General features: G+C 36.7%; 3 protein-coding genes across 3 annotated transcripts in view; 1 reads left to right on the top strand and 2 right to left on the bottom strand.

Annotated features, from left to right (window-relative positions):
- The window catches only part of LOC142342683 (tubby-related protein 4-like), a 450,983-nt gene that overhangs the window by 16,919 nt on the left and 411,706 nt on the right, over positions 1-22,358 (top strand). The window lies entirely within an intron of this gene.
- LOC142342684 (apoptosis-resistant E3 ubiquitin protein ligase 1-like) overlaps positions 1-22,358 on the bottom strand; it is a 330,839-nt gene that overhangs the window by 120,705 nt on the left and 187,776 nt on the right. The window lies entirely within an intron of this gene.
- On the bottom strand, positions 5,160-8,185 carry LOC142342680 (vacuolar protein sorting-associated protein 54-like). The gene has a single exon (XM_075394165.1). It carries the CDS (start codon positions 8,115-8,117, stop codon positions 5,235-5,237), a length of 2,883 nt encoding a protein of 960 aa, XP_075250280.1. The 5' UTR covers positions 8,118-8,185; the 3' UTR covers positions 5,160-5,234.

Here is a 22,358-nt window from a genome sequence, read left to right as displayed (position 1 = left end):
AAATTTTGGTTTCTCGGCTTTGTTACTACTGTTACTACGAGATTTCAAAATATTTTAGATTTTTTATATTTGTACATTTAATAGGATTTTTGTTTTCTTTTTAATATATAACAATAATTGTAGGTCCCATTGGCTTTGCGCAATTGATTAATGGATAATGACGTCTCAATTGACTCCTATGGAGATATAAATGAAGATTTTAGGGATTGCTTTTGATATCTAATGACATTAATAACGGTGAAATTAATTGTTTTCAAAAGCGGAACGTATTTTTGAACTTCGCACCTCCTTGCTCTTTCTTGTCGACCTGTTAACCAGTCGCATTGAAGACAGGTCCATATATTTTCTATTGAGGTAAAGGTCAACTTCTTTCGTTTACGATTTATCTGATGCGAGTTTGATTTCGTTATGACTACTTTAATTATAGACATGGAGCTTTGGTCGTAAATAATGTCTGTTGTTTGATATTTATAATTCTCCTTTCTAGTAGTCCTATTGTCAACAACGTTCATTGGCCCTCTAGCACCGCATTTTTGTATTCCATTGGTTGTTTATTGAACGATATGTATGGTTTTGAAAGTTTTCTATCTCTATCATTTGTTAGCCAATTAAGTCAAGGATGTGGATGAGCGGGGTCGGAACCTTATGTGCGTACGCACTCTACCGAGCCTACTTGTTGCTTTTGCAATTTCTTTTTTATGTATACACGGTTAAATGCATGACTATAACTAGTAATTGCTGTATAATTGATGATAGTTAAGATTTACCACTCTAGAGATTCAAATCACAATTCTAAATGTGACTTCTCATTGACATTAAAAGTAAAAAAAGTGTTTGAAAGAAAAATTTTGTGTTAAGATAGCGCACCAATACTATCCTAACCCTTTAACTTGTGAAAAGCTTATATTTTGCATTAAAAAAGCGGAAAATGGCGAGAACGACAGAATGGTTGCAACTGAAAAACTAGCCCAAAACCATTTTCATAACCATTCTCAAAGTCATCAAGATCAAAAACTTTTCAATACAATTTTCATGCAGCTGAGACGACATTTCATTGAATAAACCGAGCAACCAATGAAAAAATGAATTAAGGAAGACGCAGAACTTCACAAAAAAGTTTTTAATAATTAAGCTCAGAAAGTCATAATGTTCCTTACCTAAGTTGAAAACCGCTAATTATTGGGAACGATGTAGCACTATACAGTAGGAACTGTTTCTTCAGATAACGTTTCACTTGAGGAAACGAAACTAAAAAACGTCAGAGAAAATCTTTTTAAAAATTGCACAAATTCGACAATCGGAAAAATTCAATAATTTACAACAATTTACGAATAATTCTTTTTCACAACAAAAGTTTATAATAGGTGGGAAACAACAACTCTAACTTGACCTCTGCTCAAACGTGGAGGGTCGTCTACCTCATAACATCAGGTTTATCAGTCTATAGCACTTCAAAATTGAACATTTCAAAATGTATTAAGAAACCTACATGAACAGAGCCAACTAATACTAGGAGAGTTTTAAAAGACAGCTTTCATTATCATTACGCGGCCTCTACCTTTAAAAACCCAAGTTTAATTTCAACTTTTTATCGGACTCAAACTGTCTTAGTTTCTTCCAGATTTTCCCTAATGTTTTTATGAGCAAAAGCGAATGTAAAAAACACATTTGCAGAAAAATTCTACTCCGTTGGGTCTTTTGAAAGATCAGTATTTAGGGTAGTCAAAAAAAAAGAAAAGGCAGGCTAGCATAGAGTTCCTTACCTCATTACAAGAGGTAAGAACAATAAGAGCAAATGCACTCTAGCAGGTCCGTAGCAGATTATTTCAACCTACATGGCTAACAGCATGTCAGAAGTTGAAAATTTGAGAAGAGGTTACCGGATAAAAGCGGCGAAAAAGCCTCCTTAGACATTTACTTATAACACAACACTGAAAACGAAACCTGTTGGGGGAAAAGAGGCTCTGAAAAGAACAAACAAATTTTGCAAATTTTTCGTCTTACATACGCGCAAGATTGCCGGAAAATAGCCGACATCGGTTCTCATAAACCCAGTTGTGCTAGAAAGCACAGAAAATTGATTGTTGCGAAAAGTTTTTTTAATATTAATAAACATTAGACCTTTAGAATAATTAAAACAAAGTTTTAATACTGTCCATCGAAAACGGGACTTTATGAGTTTAACCGGTCGTTCATTTTAGACTGCTTTGCTGAGTAGACGAAGCTGTGAAGTAAGGAAAAGCAAAACAAACTTTTTTCTGAAGACGTAGAAAACATTAACGCAACAATAATATCGGGTCGAGAATATGACGGCGGTTGTATTCGTTGTCCAACTCGTCTTCCAACATTAAAAATTGAAAGCAGAAATGTGTCAAATTAGTATTTTTGAAAAATTGATGCTGAACTTTAATGTACTTTGCTGCTGACTTTAAGAAATTTTCAAGCAAAGTTCAGTAACTATTATGCATAAAAAACATCAGATTTAATGATAAACTCACTCGACTCGAACTTTCAACAGCAAAAAACAAGCGACTAATTTTGGACTGATTGCTCTCAAACGATGACGAATTTTATCGCTTCAGCCCAAATGGTAGTAGCGGGTGAAAAAGATTTCCTAAGAGGCTTCAAAAGTTATTAGAGCTTATACCGGCTCATAGTAAGATTTATATTTTCGAAAACAATTTCGACCCGGATTTCACTTGACCTTTATTGGCAAAATGCCATTGAGTTCAGCTGCTTAAAATTCCAAATGGGAGAGCAATTTTAACCAAGTCAATCAAGAAGTCAAAATACTTCAGCAAAATTTTGCATTAATAGACCAAACGATGACAAAATTGCTTCAAACCTTTTGAAAGCAATAAACAAAGAAGCCCCAAAATATTTAGTAATCTCGATCTGTAGATTTTTTTGATAGATCCGGAATTTTGACATGTGACAAACTTACAGAAAATGATGACTTTGCACACATGCTGCTTCTTATTAGTAAGATTAAACAGCAGAGCACTAAAACTTGATTTAAAATTTTATAATAAAAAGACGCTGACCTCAACTCGCTTGTGCAAAAGCTTATCAGGCTCCAACCAAATAACATTTTGCCAATTTTGATGCATTCTCAAAAACTTTCGTTCTTTGTCAAGTTTGATGCATTCTCAAAAACTTTTGTGCCGTTAGAAATTGCCTGTCATAAGAACAATTTCATGTTAGGCGAGTTTTGTAATGTTTATGTAATTTATTACTTTCAATAATGTGGCGGTGTTGGAACAACTTTGACCTTTTCATCATGTAGAGGCCTCATTTTGCAACTGACTGGCATCTTTTTTGTCATGATAAAAGTAATAAATGTTATAATACAAAGCATTAGTTGGAAAAAAGCCGGCCGTAATTTCAGTTTTACTTTTTTTCGCAATTATGAAACTTTCCAAAAAAAACATAACATGTCTTCCCAACATACATAGTTGAAAAATCAACTAGCAGGGATCAATTTTCTTCTCAATAGAAATACTCAATTGAGAATTTCTTTTTATGAACGAATGAAGCAAACAAAGAAACACTTTCACAAATTCTTCATTTAAACCTTAAGCAAGGAGCCATCTAAGCACAAAAAAAGCTCGCATTAAACTTTTCCATTTTATCAACTGAGTAATATTTTCACAAAAAAATCTTCATTTATTTAATTTTATACGAAGAAAATGAGAGAATAACTGGCTTCATGATTTCATACCTCAATTCAAAAGCAAAATCTGATGGAAGCCTTGCTCTCACAAACAAACACTTCTTCTCAAGCATACGTTTCTTTCGCTGCCTCGAGGTGCAAACAACGGGAAGCTAACGTTTTCCAAATTAGAACAACAATACGGAAACATAACCGACTAAACGTCGGAAGAATTGCTCTCAAACGACTAGTGGAGCTCTAATCAATTGCAACCTGCTTCAGTCGGGGGGAAGGGGAGCCTAAATGGGACTAAGAAGTTCAATAGTGGGCTTCAAATAACCACATTAGAGGTTAAGATATACCACTATTAAGATTTAAAGAGAAAAATTGCCGCCAATTGAGTTCAGCTGCCTGAAATTGTAATTGAGAGAGAATTATAGATCACGCGAACCACACAAAGTCAAGGGCGTAAAAGTCCCTCGAAACGTCAAAACCGTCAAGCGAAAATTTTGCATAAAAAAGACACACACGTTTACAATTATTGCTATGAACTTTAAATAATTGTGCTAAAGTAATAAATCGCAAATTTTGCAAAATCATAATAAGCTATCACTTATGCAACTTTGAATTCGACCTATTGTTTGCGTGCATCCAGCATTCCATTATTATCTCTAATGACAAATTTACGCTACTGTCTTCCACGCAACTAGTTTTCAGAAAAACAAATTAAAAATGGATTATAAAAACAGACGTAACGAACTAACGTCCGGCGAATTGCTGTCAAACGACTGGCGAGCAGTTGCCTTCATCAGTAGCCAGCGACGACTCAGAGAGGCTAGCCTCAGCTTAATTGAGGGGTGGGTGCTGGAGTTGCGCGAGCGGGGTTACCGGTGGAATGAGGTTGAGTGAGGGGGGATTAATTGGAGGGGGGTGTGAAATAGGCTGGAGGTGAAACTCCTCACACTGTGATGTTGCATCCTAAACAGTTTCGGTGAATTTCATTGCATCTTGTAGCCTGGTAAGCCGTCAAGCAATAAGACAACTTAATCCCTTAAGGGATTCAATTTTTTATCCCGTTTTGAGGACAAAAAATGCAAATGGTCAGACAAAAAAAACTTCAGACGAAAAGCCGGCAGTATGAAAAATGCATAAAAAAGAGCACGACTAATAAAATCGCTACAAATTTAGATTTGAGAGCATTTAAAAAAATAAAATGAAGCGGCTGTTGTAGATTTCTCTTATTAATTACAAAAAAATTAAAGAGTAGAAACCGTCAATTGGAATCATCCCGCTAAGGTAAATCGCACAAAAAAGACGGGCAACAAACCCAAATCAACGCTACAAATTTTGAGAGCAATTATCAAATATTTAGTTACATGTGTGTGGAAAACACCCGTCGACAGATAGTTGCTCCATAGTTTGAGTGAACAGAAGTTAGTAGAAGCGTTCTAAGCTTCAACGATATCAAAAGTCAAAACTTATCTATCCTTCTAATCAACAAAAAACAACAATTTCACCTTTAATTAATTTCTCAAAAGATCATCTTTATTACAAATATAAATTAAATTGAAATTGCAAATAATTATGAGGTAATTAACGAATGCTTCAGAGTAATTCCCTCGAGTCCCGTCAAACTATTTATACAATCTTGATAAAAATTCATCTCTGAGAGCAGTAAAATCTGGCTAGGACTATCACCATCACCATCATCATTCAAATTCACAATTCCAGTCTCAATCATTGCCGTCACTTTGTTCGATATAAATTCATTGCACTTCTGAAACAGCTGCAGGCTAATTGATTCGGGTAGGATATTCCAAACTGCCTGATGGAATTTGCCCATCAAGCTCGTCAAACTTCTCATAGTTGCGCTCGGGGCCGGAGGTTTCAAATCAGTGAGACATTTAACTATGTGCCTGTCGACTGTCTTTTCTAGGACGCTGTACAATTGATTGACTAAGTCGCTGCAAGATTGGTCGAAATCTTTACCAGCATTGGCCAATTCCTTTAAGTACGTATTTTGCTGGTTAGCCGTTAAATGTCGTTCGAAGAACGATTTCAGGTCTGGAAGGATTGATGACACAAATTTCAACGAAGAATAACACAGCGCCAAGTTTTTAGAATTAATCGACTTGAGCTGAAGAATTTCAACAGCTTGCGCACCTAATACAAGCTGGTTAGACTTTAAATTAAATAATTTCAAAAGCTCTGTAACTTTAGTTAATAAATCACTCGCCAAAGATGGCACTTGTTCAACTAGTTGACAATACGCGGACACCATTTTTAGGAGTATTAAATTAGTTCCGACTAATGAGTAGTTAACTCCTTTGAAGCTGAGCCGGTCGAGAATTCGGTCAGATAATTTTACTGACTCAGAGAACACAGTTTCAAAGAAACCGCTCTCTTCGATATTGCTGGCTAAATTTTGGAATTCAGCCGGAATTTCAGCTTGGATCCAACGCTCGCTTTCCAGAAGAATTATAAGCTTGCTTTTCTGGTCATCGTGGAATTTCGATATGAACGATACCGAACAAGAGGCTAAAGTCAATCTTATAACTGAAGAACCTCGTCTATCCATGAGGGCTTCCGTACTTGTTGCAAATTCTTCGCACGTTCGAGTAAATCGAACGAATTCCGACATCGATAAACGTTCGAAAAATCCATTTTTGTTCCTCGATAATAAAAGCGTTTTGCATTTCTCGTGGATTTGGTCGCATAAATTATTAAGGGTCTGCTTAACATTCTTCTGCAAGTCTTGTGAATCTCCTATGAGTAACTGTGGCTGCTCTGCATCTTGTAGACGGCGTTTATCTTCTTCTAAGACCAACGCCAACGTCGCGTGCACGCGTTTCAATAGCAACATCATTTTTGTTAACACTTCTTTGTACAGTCCTAACCACTGGTTGAAATCGAGTTTCCTCATTTGGGCGCACAGCGATTCTCGTGTGTCCACATCAGAAGCATCACTTTGACTGAGGGTGTTTATAACAATACTTTTAAATAGCGGAGCAACGGCAAGAATGCACTCTTCTTTGTACAATTCGAGGAAACTATATTTCTTCAAATGAAGTAATGCTTGAACCAATTGAGATAATGTATGGGCATTACTCACAAAATTTTCTGTATCATCGAGAGGTCTGGCAAGATCTTCGTGGAAATATGTCCGAATTTCATTTCCAACCATAGCATCGATCACATTCTTCAGTTCGTCCAATTGCGGCTTAAGATGACGGAATGCTTTCACTCCAACTAAATCTTTAGCCAAAATGTCTTGAGTGAACTGAATCAACTCTAGAGCACCAGTGTAATCTGAATTAGCCAGAAGCAACTGGATTGTAGGTTGCGTTTGCTGAACGGTCGCTATCATTCTGAGCATTGAGAAAATCTGGAAGTGTCTGTGGCGTTTCTGAATCAAGGGCAGTAACTGGAGGTTATTTGAAATGGCAAATTCATGCGCGTTCGATAACTTTTCACGAGTCGCTTCGACAGCAAGCTGTGTTCGCTGAATGTCTTTTTGAATGTCACCATGTGATGTCATTGCGTTGAAGAACGTCGAGCTTTGTTTCGATATATGCGACGATATGTGCATTTCGACGATATCCAATTGATGTGTCAACTTTTCATGGTAATTTCGTAGTCCACTCATTAAATTGTACACTGAACTTCCAGGCGACAAACTTGATTCATCACTAGGTCCAACTTTGAGTGGAACTTTTTCGGAAGGAAAGACTCGAAAGAATAAGTCTCGATCATTTAGGTCAAATGATGACAGAGAATAAAATTGTGGAATGGACTTGAGTTCCTCGTTCAATTGCGACTCTTTCTGATGTTCTATTGACGGTGCTGGAGGCGACACTGGACAGTCGTTTGCATCATTGAAATGTGTCTTTAACCTTGAATGTGTTTTTTTAAGATAGCTGCGGAACAACTTGGGTGGGATTTCAGGCAGCCTCTTAGTGGGTGATATGTCACTTCGCTGAAAATCACTGCCCCAAGTTTGAGTAAAAATATCCGATTGCTTTCCTTTTGCAGGGTCGTTGAGTAAGGCTGGCATGTTCACACTGGACTTGTAGTAGGTCCATTTTTGCTGATCAGCCACCACTGAAGGAGGCGACGGAGCTTCATTTGATGGCAGAATAGGAGCCAAATCTAACTCGGTCATTTCGGCAGGTATTTTTACATGTATTTTCAGCACATGTTGCTCATAATCACGATCAGAAACGCCTTCCAACGGGAGAAATTGGCATAAATTGTTCGTTCCATAGTGACAAGTAAACGACCCCCCTTCTTTTTTACAATGCAACTCGCGTAAATGAAATGTGAAGTCCTTTATTCCGTAGAACTTCTCATCGGGACACAAAATACACGTTTTCCAAGAAGGACTTTGAAACATAGTTATCTCAGCTGCGCTACCATTTGCCCTGAAGATCATTTGACCAATATGAAACTCAAGTATTGGTACCATTAGGTTTCTCCAAAAAGTAATATCTTGAAGCGCCACTACAATAATTGGCGAAAACTCCACGTGAAAAGAGGACTTGCAATATATTACCTTAAAGTCTAACTACTACTAAATCTGCAATTGTAAAAAAAAAACCGAAAAAGTTCCCTGCAAATACATTGAAGAAAAACTATCAATTAAATACAGCTTAAAATCTGGCGCGTTTTCGTGCAAGTGGTTTCAGTATTTAGCAGCCGCCCGCGCGCAATATGATATATCTTCAATTAATTGAGCGTTGTACTTGTTTAAAATACAAAGTTAGAAGTTAAACTAATAATGTAAAGGAAACCAATTTGTCAAATTAAAATTACTTCTGATATTTAAAACAAACGTTTTCGAACTTTACGTTCATCGTCAGGTTAAAACTGTTTCACAAATTGTTAAAGGATAAAATGAATATGCATTTACCTTTGGCTGAGACCACAATTTAAATAAATCCAGGAACTATTTTAAGAAATTCAATCGAAAATTTTTCCTTCCTACAAAAATTAGCCTATTTAAAACTCATATTTACATCTGTTATTAATTTCCTTAAAATATTCCTATTCCGGATTTTTCGATTTTAGCCCTGTTTTTGTACTTCTAGGGTAAATCCGAATTTGTCCAACCCCTAAGTTTCCCTCTTGTGGAGGTTTTGCAAAAATTTGTTTTGTCATGCACAAAATGTTTTTTGACCTTTTGTATCTTTCTCAAGTCAAATTTCTGATTTGAACTAATATTTTAGCGTGAGTTCCCGCCTCTATACTCATCGCGTGTGATTAGTGCCGGCTACAGCTTGTCGATGTATAAAGCTTTGATAGTCATTAGCTCCTCTACTGTCCGACAGGCATCCAGAATTTTCCATTCATTGTCAATCGTGGCGCCACAACACTCTAACAGATGATGAACCACCTTTGAACCCTTCTTTTAATGTTCTCATATTCTTGTTCTAAATAGATGGATCCGCATTCTTTACTTTTTATCTCATACACCACGTGGGATTTCAGATCTCTATCGCAAGATGATTTCAGGGTGAGAAGGCATTATCTTAATTTTTGCGTTATAAAAACTACGGTGCTAGGACAATAGATCGAAAGACAACAGATCGAAAGCGAAAATTGGGACAATAGATCGAAAATTAAATTTTTCAAGTTGAGTATTGGCCAATCAGATTTGAGCGCTCATTTATTATACAGCATATAAAATGTTCTGTTGTGATATTTTGTTCGGTTGTGATAGATTCATATCAAGTCCCGCGGGCCGCTAAGGCATGGCCAAAATGTGGTAATCATATTGCAGCTTGCAAATAATGCTAATTTCAACCAATAAGAACAGAGATTAATTTTCGATCTATTGTCCCAAATTTTCTGTTTTCGATCTGTTTTCCTTTCGATCTATTGTCCGGTCACCAAAAACTACTTGCAAGTCGCATAGATTCTTCAATTTTCTTGCAAAGTTTTGAACAGGGTAGCCTCTGTATTGTAGAAAAAATTTGGTTTATCCTAAAATTTAGTCTTGCTTTTTTTGATTTTTTAGGGTTGTTTTCTTTTGATCTTTACCGCCACTTATTATCTTTTCTAAAGTCTGGTTCACTATTTCTGAAGGCTGTTCCTCTGGATACTGATTTTTGGTCTAGCAAGTTTTGTTCTTTTCAAGAGCCTGCTCGAAGACCAAACAATTAGATCTTGCATTAAAAACCTTGTGAACCTTCCCTTGAATCACATTTTTCTTATGCTGAAGCGGCGAGTAGCTACAAAAATTCAGTATTATTCCAGTGACAGTTGATTTTTGATACCAATGACAGGTGAAATGACTTTCAGTGCTCACATTTTTGTTAATGTCAAGAAAAGCCAAAACCCCTTCCATGTAAACTTTTTCTAAGGAAAATTGCAGTTTGTTGTGCAAGGAATTTGCAAATTTTAAGTACTTGTCCGGGTTGCCATGAGCAGTGCAGATAAAATTATCCACATACCTTTTGAACTATTTCGTATTCTGAAATCGCCCCCCTGTCTGTTGATTGCTGCAATAAATGCCAAGCCAAACAACATCCTGCAAGTTGGCGTAATCCTCATTTGTTATCTTTTGGCACTTTTCATGAAACCAGTTCTTGCATGACTCATATTCTAATCTTCGTCCCCAAAAACTCACTCTCCGGTTGCAGTATTTGCACTTCCCGTTTTGATCGGATCTAGAGATATTTTCACTAAGCTCTGGTTTTTGCAGTGATGCTTCAAACAATTCCAGCCACACGTTTTCTAGTTTTACAGCTATTGATGCACCTGGAGCCAGACCATCTGATTGTGCCTACCAGATCCCGCTATATATAAAATGAACATTTGCCACCGCAAGTTTTAACAAACTTATCATTGCAAACCTTGGGATATGGAGCTAAATGGCTTGAAAAGAGTTCTCTTAGAGCAATTTCTGTAGCCTCCCCAAACGGCATGTTGGTGTTAAATTTTTTTAAATTATTAGATACAATATGCTCGTTATCTTCAAGATAGAGCAACTCTAAGGCCTTTCTAGCATCTTGCGTGTTGATTGCAATGTTTGATCCCAATAGTTACTGGAAAAATGGTGCCAGAAATCTATTCAAGTTTTCGTAACCCTTATCAGGTATCGAAAGAACAGATTGGAGAGATGTATCTTTCTCTTGTACTTTTGCCAGGCTATAAAACCTGACTGGTTTTGAACCTGTTGACCTAAACCTTTGATATATTTTAAAAAATTTCCCTTGCTTCATTAATTGTTGCAGACTGTTATTTATCACTTTTTCATTTTTAATCAATATTTCATTTTTTGCTCCATTGGTTTTTTTGAAACTGATCCGAGTTCAGCACATCATCAGGTTCTTCTCAGTACTTTGACTTCTTCATCACGCAGAAACTGCACACTTTGTCAAATGGTACCGCCAGCAAATCCTTGGCTTTGGGGTAATCATGCACTTTTTCGACCTATATACATTGGGGTTTGCGGTATAGTTTTTGAATAACTTTTTGCGGACGCCTAAATTTCGCAAAGCTTCTCACTCTCAGTTTTTTTCTCGCATAATTCACGTACAATATTGTCTACTTTTGCGATGAATTGCACCTCATAAAACTTGTCTCTCACAGGGTGTTTATGTCCCAACGATCGAATAACAAGTACAAACTTGTTTGTAGTACACCGCTATCCATTATCACAATTTTACTATGGGAGCCATTCCGCATTGATCTATCCTAACCGTCTGACAGTTTATCAAGTTTTCCAAAAAGTCTTTTTCGAACCATTGCGGAGTGATTCCTCATTTCATGCCTAAGGCTGCGAACAAGGGATGGCATATATTTGGTCTTACCTTCTCCCTAAAAGTACTCCTATCTCTTTCAAGTTTGTCCTTGAACACTTTACGGCCTTTCTCCGCACGGATTTTTTCTTCTTGCAGGAGTTTCAATTGAAAACTGTGCATATCTTGTAAAAAAAAACTTCATTCTTAGAGGCGCAAAAACTCAGAAACTCCGGAATTCTATCATTGTTAATACATTGTCTTAAAATCTCAATTCAGTATTCGCAGCTAGTGACTTTATTTAAATTAATGAAGGTTCAAAAGAGTGATTAGCTCTGATGGTAGGTTTGGTGTTCACTGAAAAAAATTAATCATCGCTTTGTTCAGTGTCCCATATTGGTTCTATCACAGTGATAAATTAACTAAGTCAACAAATATGTGTCTTTTTCGTTGATATTGCTCGAAACCTGAGCATTCTGTTATCCTATGTCTATTTTGTTTTCTTCACATCTGATCAAACTTGTGTCACCAATAAATCAGGTAATAAATCAAATTTCAAATTAAATCGTTGACTTTGAAAACCAAGGCTTTTAGCACCTTTTTTATATACATGTGGCACTCACACTGCGACCTCTCAAGAATAAAAGATCGTACCATCCTCTTGATATTCAAACACTATTTTTAATCAAATCTGTTCTTTGAATGTCTTACTAAACGAAAAATTTGTACTTTCATAGGAAGAAATTAAATATGACTTTTCATCTCTTCATATCTCTTGATATATGCGTGTGGCACTCACAGGTAAAGAGTAAAATTTTAAGCAATCCAAATCACTCAATAGATTCTCTCAAGTCTGTTATTTGAGCGTCTTACTAAACGAAGAGTTTGTACTTTCATATGAAAAGTTTAAAATTCTAGTTTCATCGATCATAACTTTCTCTGCTTCGTCAAGCCCAAACATGTTGTACGCTTCTCACGCCGCATCATTTGACAATTTTTGTCGTGCCCGGTTTAGTGTCCTAATGAATTCTTCGTCTCCACCGGCATCAGGGTGTGTTAACAGGCTCAGTTTGTGGTAGTGTTTCTTGATCTAATTTTCTGAATCATTATTTTTTACTTTTTACAAAATCTGATGTAACATACTAGGCCGATTCTTTTTGTTTTTGTTTTGAATCTCGAACAGAAATTTCTCAGTGGCTTTGTTTATTTGTCTTTCTAGTTTATAGGAGAATTTTTATGTCGATCAATGACAGTATCGTTTCGTCGGCTTTTGTTGGCAAAGCAATGGTTGTAGATTTCCCATTGCTGGAGCTCTTACTCCAATTGCTCATTCGCCTTTTGCATTTTTGCAGCATTGACTTTTTTGGCTCCTTATTAATTCAATAAACCAACGGATTGCTCCTCTTTATCATTTTTATCTGCTGCTGCCTTTAAAATATCACCTAGCGCCTCACATCGGACGCTCAACTTGCCCAATGCTTCCTTTGTTGCCTCTTTAGCCTTGTCAAAAAGTTATCCAGCTTTTGTTGAAGGTCGACGAGGTCTTTTTGAAAAAAAGGGCTTTTTTTTCTTCGACTTTTTTAATTGCGTGCACTGGCTTCGAAGTTCAACTTCAGGTTGAACAGCTCGGGACCGATTATTAGAGGCCAACAGAAGTTCTAGCGTAGACAACTTCCGAGACCGCGAAAGACAAGATTCCAATGGGTACACTCCGGGAAAATCTCGGAAATAATTTTCTACATTTCTGGAATATAGTACACATATTCACAAAACCTTGGGACCTCGTTGCTTACTATATTGAAAAATAAACAATTGTTAATTATTAAGTTTTTCATTATTTGCAGTCCTGATCTCATTATTTTTTTTGATCTTAAGCTCAAGACAAATTTTTTTCATTTTTTTGTTTTGTTCTAGCACTCGAAAAATTTCGATTCTTTAGTTTGATCTCAAGACTACACTGCTTTTGGTTTTGGACTCCTTTTTATATTACTTCTCAAGCCTGTGTCAGCCATAAATCGGGTAATAATTTAATCCTAAACTGATTTTCTGATCGTGAAACCCAAGGTTTTTAATATATGTCTTGTTATAAACGTGTGGCATTCAGAGATAGAATGTAAAATATTAAGCAATCCAAAATCACCCAATAGTTTATTTCAATTCTGTTATTTGAGCGTCTTACTAAACGAAGAGTTTGTACTTTCATATGAAAAGATTAAAAATCTAGTTTCATCGATCATAACTTTCTCTGCTTCGTCAAGCCCAAACATGTTGTACGCTTCTCACGCCGCATCATTTGCCAAATTTTGTGATGCCCAGTTTAGGGTCCTGATGAATTCTTTGTCTCCGCCAGTATCAAGGTGTGTTAACCGGCTCAGTATGTGGTAGTGTTTCTTGATCTAATTTTCTGAAGCTTAATTTTTTACTTTTTACAAAATATCATTAAACATAGCAGGTCGATTACTCCATTTGCTTATTCGCCTTTTGCATTTTTCGCGGTGGTTTCTTCCTTTTTTGCAGCATTGACTTTTATTTTGGCTCATTATTAATTCAATAAACCGACGGACTGCTCCTCTTCAGCATTTCTGCTTGCTGCTGCTGCCTTTAAAATATCACGTAGCGCCTCACATCGGACGCTCAATTTGCCCAATGCTTCCTTTGTTGCCTCTTTAGCATTGTCAAAAAGATTATCCAGCTTTTGTTGAAGGTCGACAAGGTCTTTTTGAAGTAAAGGGCTTGTTTTCTTCGATCTATTGTCCGGTCACCAAAAACTACTTGCAAGTCGCATAGATTCTTCAATTTTCTTGCAAAGTTTTGAACAAGGTTGCCTCTGTATTGTAGAAAAAATTTGGTTTATCCTAAAATTTAGTCTTGCTTTTTTTGATTTTTTAGGGTTGTTTTCTTTCGATCTTTACCGCCACTTATTATCTTTTCTAAAGTCTGGTTCACTATTTCTGCAGGCTGTTCCTCTGGATACTGATTTTTGGTCTAGCAAGTTTTGTTCTTTTCAAGAGCCTGCTCGAAGACCAAACAATTAGATCTTGCATTAAAAACCTTGTGAACCTTCCCTTGAATCACATTTTTCTTATGCTGAAGCGGCGAATAGCTACAAAAATTCAGTATTATTCCAGTGACAGTTGATTTTTGATACCAATGACAGGTGAAATTACTTTCAGTGCTCACATTTTTGTTAATGTCAAGAAAAGCCAAAACCCCTTCCATGTAAACTTTTTCTAAGGAAAATTGCAGTTTGTTGTGCAAGGAATTTGCAAATTTTAAGTACTTGTCCGGGTTGCCATGAGCAGTGCAGATAAAATTATCCACATACCTTTTGAACTATTTTGTATTCTGAAATCGCCCCCTGTCTGTTGATTGCTGCAATAAATGCCAAGCCAAACAACATCCTGCAAGTTGGCGTAATCCTCATTTGTTATCTTTTGGCACTTTTCATGAAACCAGTTCTTGCATGACTCATATTCTAATCTTCGTCCCCAAAAACTCACTCTCCGGTTGCAGTTTTTGCACTTCCCGTTTTGATCGGATCTAGAGATATTTTCACTAAGCTCTGGTTTTTGCAGTGATGCTTCAAACAATTCCAGCCACACGTTTTCTAGTTTTACAGCTATTGATGCACCTGGAGCCAGACCATCTGATTGTGCCTACCAGATCCCGTTATATATAAAATGAACATTTGCCACCGCAAGTTTTAACAAACTTTTCATTGCAAACCTTGGGATATGGAGCTAAATGGCTTGAAAAGAGTTCTCTTAGTGCAATTTCTGTAGCCTCCCCAAACGGCATGTTGGTGTTAAATTTTTTTAAGTTATGAGATACAATATGCTCGTTATCTTCAAGATAGAGCAATTCTAAGGCCTTTCTAGCATCTTGCGTGTTGATTGCAATGTTTGATCCCGATAGTTACTGGAAAAATGGTGCCAGAAATCTATTCAAGTTTTCGTAACCCTTATCAGGTATCGAAAGAACAGATTGGAGAGATGTATCTTTCTCTTGTACCTTTGCCAGGCTATAAAACCTGACTTGTTTTGAACCTGTTGACCTAAACCTTTGATATATTTTAAAAAATTTCCCTTGCTTCATTAATTGTTGCAGACTGTTATTTATCACTTTTTCATTTTTAATCAATATTTCATTTTTTGCTCCATTGGTTTTTTTGAAACTGATCCGAGTTCAGCACATCATCAGGTTCTTCTCAGTACTTTGACTTCTTCATCACGCAGAAACTGCACACTTTGTCAAATGGTACCGCCAGCAAATCCTTGGCTTTGGGGTAATCATGCACTTTTTCGACCTATATACATTGCGGTTTGCGGTATAGTTTTTGAATAACATTTTGCGGACGCCTAAATTTCGCAAAGCTTCTCACCCTCAGTTTTTTTCTCGCATAATTCACGTACAATATTGTCTACTTTTGCGATGAATTGCACCTCATAAAACTTGTCTCTCACAGGGTGTTTGTGTCCCAACGATCGAATAACAAGTACAAACTTGTTTGTAGTACACCGCTATCCATTATCACAATTTTACTATGGGAGCCATTCCGCATTGATCTATCCTAACCGTCTGACAGTTTATCAAGTTTTCCAAAAAGACTTTTTCGAACCATTGCGGAGTGATTCCTCTTTTCATGCCTAAGGCTGCGAACAAGGGATGGCATATATTTGGTCTTACCTTCTCCCTAAAAGTACTCCTATCTCTTTCAAGTTTGTCCTTGAACACTTTACGGCCTTTCTCCGCACGGATTTTTTCTTCTTGCAGGAGTTTCAATTGAAAACTGTGCATATCTTGTAAAAAAAAAACTTCATTCTTAGGGGCGCAAAAACTCAGAAACTCCGGAATTCTATCATTGTTAATACATTGTCTTAAAATCTCAATTCAGTATTCGCAGCTAGTGACTTTATTTAAATTAATGAAGGTTCAAAAGAGTGATTAGCTCTGATGGTAGGTTTGGTGTTTACTGAAAAAAATTAATCATCGCTTTGTTCTGTGTCCCATATTGGTTCTATCACAGTGATAAATTAACTAAGTCAACAAATATATGTCTTTTTCGTTGATATTGCTCGAAACCTGAGCATTCTGTTATCCTATGTCTATTTTGTTTTCTTCACATCTGATCAAACTTGTGTCACCAATAAATCAGGTAATAAATCAAATTTCAAATTAAATCGTTGACTTTGAAAACCAAGGCTTTTAGCACCTTTTTTATATACATGTGGCACTCACACTGCGACCTCTCAAGAATAAAAGATCGTACCATCCTCTTGATATTCAAACACTATTTTTAATCAAATCTGTTCTTTGAATGTCTTACTAAACGAAAAATTTTTACTTTCATAGGAAGAAATTAAATATCACTTTTCATCTCTTCATATCTCTTGATATATGCGTGTGGCACTCACAGGTAAAGAGTAAAATTTTAAGCAATCCAAATCACTCAATAGATTCTCTCAAGTCTGTTATTTGAGCGTCTTACTAAACGAAGAGTTTGTACTTTCATATGAAAAGTTTCAAATTCTAGTTTCATCGATCATAACTTTCTCTGCTTCGTCAAGCCCAAACATGTTGTACGCTTCTCACGCCGCATCATTTGACAATTTTTGTCGTGCCCGGTTTAGTGTCCTAATGAATTCTTCGTCTCCACCGGCATCAGGGTGTGTTAACAGGCTCAGTTTGTGGTAGTGTTTCTTGATCTAATTTTTTGAATCATTATTTTTTACTTTTTACAAAATCTGATGTAACATACTAGGCCGATTCTTTTTGTTTTTGTTTTGAATCTCGAACAGAAATTTCTCAGTGGCTTTGTCTATTTGTCTTTCTAGTTTATAGGAGAATTTTTATGTCGATCAATGACAGTATCGTTTCGTCGGCTTTTGTTGGCAAAGCAATGGTTGTAGATATCCCATTGCTGGAGCTCTTACTCCAATTGCTCAATCGCCTTTTGCATTTTTGCAGCATTGACTTTTTTTGGCTCCTTATTAATTCAATAAACCAACGGATTGCTCCTCTTTATCATTTCTATCTGCTGCTGCCTTTAAAATATCACCTAGCGCCTCACATCGGACGCTCAACTTGCCCAATGCTTCCTTTGTTGCCTCTTTAGCCTTGTCAAAAGGTTATCCAGCTTTTGTTGAAGGTCGACGATGTGTTTTTGAAGTAAAGGGCTTTTTTTTCTTCGACTTTTTTAATTGCGTGCACTGGCTTCGCAGTTCAACTTCAGCCTGAACAGCTCGGGACCGATTATTAGAGGCCAACAGAAGTTCTAGCGTAGACAACTTCCGAGACCGCGAAAGACAAGATTCCAATGGGTACACTCCGGGAAAATCTCGGAAATAATTTTCTACATTTCTGGAATATAGTACACATATTCACAAAACCTTGGGACCTCGTTGCTTACTATATTGAAAAATAAACAATTGTTGATTATTAAGTTTTTCATTATTTGCAGTCCTGATCTCATTATTTTTTTTTATCTTAAGCTCAAGACAAATTTTTTTCATTTTTTTGTTTTGTTCTAGCACTCGAAAAATTTCGATTCTTTAGTTTGATCTCAAGACTACACTGCTTTTGGTTTTGGACTCCTTTTTATATTACTTCTCAAGCCTGTGTCAGCCATAAATCGGGTAATAATTTAATCCTAAACTGATTTTCTGATCGTGAAACCCAAGGTTTTTAATATATGTCTTGTTATAAACGTGTGGCATTCAGAGATAGAATGTAAAATATTAAGCAATCCAAAATCACCCAATAGTTTATTTCAATTCTGTTATTTGAGCGTCTTACTAAACGAAGAGTTTGTACTTTCATATGAAAAGATTAAAAATCTAGTTTCATCGATCATAACTTTCTCTGCTTCGTCAAGCCCAAACATGTTGTACGCTTCTCACGCCGCATCATTTGCCAAATTTTGTGATGCCCAGTTTAGGGTCCTGATGAATTCTTTGTCTCCGCCAGTATCAAGGTGTGTTAACCGGCTCAGTATGTGGTAGTGTTTCTTGATCTAATTTTCTGAAGCTTAATTTTTTACTTTTTACAAAATATCATTAAACATAGCAGGTCGATTACTCCATTTGCTTATTCGCCTTTTGCATTTTTCGCGGTGGTTTCTTCCTTTTTTGCAGCATTGACTTTTATTTTGGCTCATTATTAATTCAATAAACCGACGGACTGCTCCTCTTCAGCATTTCTGCTTGCTGCTGCTGCCTTTAAAATATCACGTAGCGCCTCACATCGGACGCTCAATTTGCCCAATGCTTCCTTTGTTGCCTCTTTAGCATTGTCAAAAAGGTTATCCAGCTTTTGTTGAAGGTCGACAAGGTCTTTTTGAAGTAAAGGGCTTGTTTTCTTCGACTTCTCTAATTGCGTGCACTGGTTTTGCAGTTCCACTTCAGCCTGAACAGCTATAGCCTGTGTCAGCCATAAATCGGGTAATAATTCAATCCTAAACTGATTTTCTGATCGTGAAACCCAAGGTTTTTAATATATGTCTTGTTATAAACGTGTGGCACTCAGAGGTAGAAGGTAAAATTTTAAGCAATCCGAAATCACACAATAGTTTCTTTCAATTCTGTTATTTGAGCGTCTTACTAAACGAAGAGTTTGTAGTTTCATATGAAAAAATTAAAAATCTATTTTCATCGATCATAACTTTCTGTGCTTTGTCCAGCCAAAACATGTTGTACGATTCTCACGCCGCATCATTTGACAATTTTTGTCATGCCCGGTTTAGGGTCCTAATGAATTCTTCGTCTCCACCAGCATCAGGGTGTGTTAACAGGCTCAGTTTGTGGTAGTGTTTCTTGATCTATTTTTCTGAAGCATAATTTTTTACTTTTTACAAAATCTGATGTAACATACTAGTCCGATTATTTTTGTTTTTGTTTTGAATCTCGAACAGAAATTTCTCAGTGGCCTTTGTTTGTTTGTCCTTCTAGTTTATAGGAGAATTTTTTTGTCGATCAGTGACAGTATCGTTTCGTCGGCTTTTGTTGGCAAAGCAATGGTTCTAGATTTCCAGTTGCTGAAGCTCTTACTCCAATTGATCATTCGCCTTTTGCATTTTTCGCGGTGGTTTCGCCCCTTTTTTGCAGCATTGACTTTTATTTTGGCTCAATATTAATTGAATAAACCGACGGACTGCTCCTCTTCAGCATTTCTGCCTGCTGCTGCTGCCTTTAAAATATCACGTAGCGCCTCACATCGGACGCTCAATTTGCCCAATGTTTCATTTTCTGCCTCTTTAGACTTGTCATAAAGGTTATCCAGCTTTTGTTGAAGGTCGACGAGGTCTTTTTGAAGTAAAGGTCTTGTTTTCTTCGACTTCTCCAATTGCGTACACTGGCTTCGCAGTTCCACTTCAGTCTAAACAGCTCGGGACCGATTATTAGAGGCCAACACAAGTTTTAGCGTAGACAGCCTCCAAGACGGCAAAAAAAAAGATTCCCCTGGGTACACTCCGGGAAAATCTCGGAAATAATTTTCTACATTTCTGGAATATAGTACACGTATTCACAAAACCGTGGGACCTCGTTGCTTACTATATTAAAAAATAAACTGTTTTTGCTACTTAAGTTTTTCGTTTTTTGCAGTCCTGATCTCAATATTTTTTTTGATCTTAAGCTCAAGACAAAATTTTTTCATCCTTTTGTTTTGTTCTTGCAATCGGGAAGTTTCGATTCTTTGGTTTTGATCTCAAGACTTCATTGTTTTTGGTTTTGGACTCCTTTTTTATTACATATCAAACCTTTGTCAGCCATAAATCGGGTACTAATTTAAATCTTAAACTGATTTTCTGATCGTGAAACCCAAGGTTTTTAATATATGTCTTGTTATAAACGTGTGGCACTCAGAGGTAGAAGGTAAAATTTTAAGCAATCCGAAATCACACAATAGTTTCTTTCAAGTCTGTTATTTGAGCGTCTTACTAAACGAAGAGTTTGTACTTTCATATGAAAAGTTTAAATATATATTTTCATCGATCATACCTTTCCCTGCTTCGTCAAGCCCAAATTTGTTGTACGCTTCTCGGGCCGCATCATTTGTCAATTTTTGTGATGCCCAGTTTAGGGTCCTGATGAATTCTTTGTCTCCGCCAGCATCACGGTGTGTTAACCGGCTCAGTATATGGTAGTGTTTCTTGATCTAATTTTCTGAAGCTTAATTTTTTACATTTTACAAAATCTCATTAAACATAGCAGGTCGATTCTTTTTGTTATTGTTTCAAATCTCGAACAGAAATTTCTCAGTGGCCTTTGTTTGTTTGTCCTTCTAGTTTATAGGAGAATTTTTTGTCGATCAATGACAGTATTGTTACGTCGGCTTTTGTTGGCAAAGAAAGGGTTGTAGATTTCCAGTTGCTGAAGCTCTTACTCCAATTGCTCATTCGCCTTTTGCATTTTTCGCGGTGGTTTCTTCCTTTTTTGCAGCATTGACTTTTATTTTGGCTCATTATTAATTCAATAAACCGACGGACTGCTCCTCTTCAGCATTTCTGCCTGCTGCTGCTGCCTTTAAAATATCTTGTAGCGCCTCACATCGGACGCTCAATTTGCCCAATGCTTCTTTTGTTGCCTCTTTAGCCTTATCAAAAAGGTTATCCAGCTTTTGTTGAAGGTCGACGAGGTCTTTTTGAAGTAAAGGGCTCGTTTTCTTCATTTTCTCTAATTGCGTTCACTGGCTTTGCAGTTCCACTTCAGCCTGAAAAGCTCAAGACCGACTATTAGAGGCCAAGAGAAGTTCTAGCGTAGACAAATTCCGAGACCGCGAAAGACAAGATTCCAATGGGTACACTCCGGGAAAATCTCGGAAATAATTTTCTACATTTCTGGAATATAGTACACATATTCTCAAAACTGTGGGACCTCGTTGCCTATTATATTGAAAAATAAACAATTTTTGCTTCTTAAATTTTTCATTATTTGCAATCCTGATCCCAATATTTTTTTTGATCTTAAGCTCATAACAAAATTTTTTGATTCTTTTGTTTTGTTCTTGAACTCGAGAAGTTTCGGTTCTTTGGTTTTGATCTAAAGACTACATTGCTTTTGGTTTTGGACTCATTTTTTTTATTAATTATCAGACCTGTGTCAGCCATATATTGGGCGATAATTTAAATTTTACACTGATTTTCTGATCTTGAAACCCAAGGTTTTTAATATATGTCTTATTATAAACGTGTGGCACTCAGAGGTAGAAGGTAAAAATTTAAGCAATCCAAAATCACACAATAGTTTCTTTCAATTCTGTTATTTGAGCGTCTTACTAAACGATGAGTTTGTACTTTCATATGAAAAGTTTAAATATCCATTTTCATCGACCATACCTTTCCCTGCTTCGTCAAGCCCAAATATGTTGTACGCTTCTCGGGCCGCATCATTTGTCAATTTTTGTGACTGCCCAGTTTAGGGTCCTGATGAATTCTTCGTCTCCGCCAGTATCAAGGTGTGTTAACCGGCTCAGTATAAGGTAGTGTTTCTTGATCTAATTTTTTGAAGCTTAATTTTTTACTATTTAGAAAATCTCATTAAACGTAGCAGGTCGATTCCTTTGTTTTTGTTTCAAATCTCGAACAGAAATTTCTCAGCGGCCTTTGTTTTGTCCTTCTAGTTCTTAGGAAAATTCTTTTGTCGATCAATGACAGTATCGTTTCGTCGGCTTTTGTTGGCAAAGCATGGGTTGTAGATTTCCAGTTGTTGAAGCTCTTACTCCAATTGCTCTTTCACCTTTTGCTTTTTCTCGGTGATTTTGCCCTTTTTAGCAGCATTGATATTATTTTGGCTAATTATTAATTCAATAAACCGACGGACTGCTCCTGTTCAGCATTTCTGCCTGCTAATGCTGCCTTTAAATTATCTCGTAGAGCCTCACACTTGGCGCTCAAATTGCCTAATGCTTGCTTTGTTGCCTCCTAGGCCATCTCACACAGGTTATCTCTTTTTTGGCAGCTCAACGAG

The sequence above is a fragment of the Convolutriloba macropyga genome, chromosome 7, assembly GCF_964194025.1.
Source record: "Convolutriloba macropyga chromosome 7, txConMacr16.3, whole genome shotgun sequence".
NCBI lineage: Eukaryota > Metazoa > Xenacoelomorpha > Acoela > Convolutidae > Convolutriloba > Convolutriloba macropyga.
Note: the sequence above shows the minus strand (reverse complement) of the source record. Positions and strands in the feature narration are given on the sequence as shown.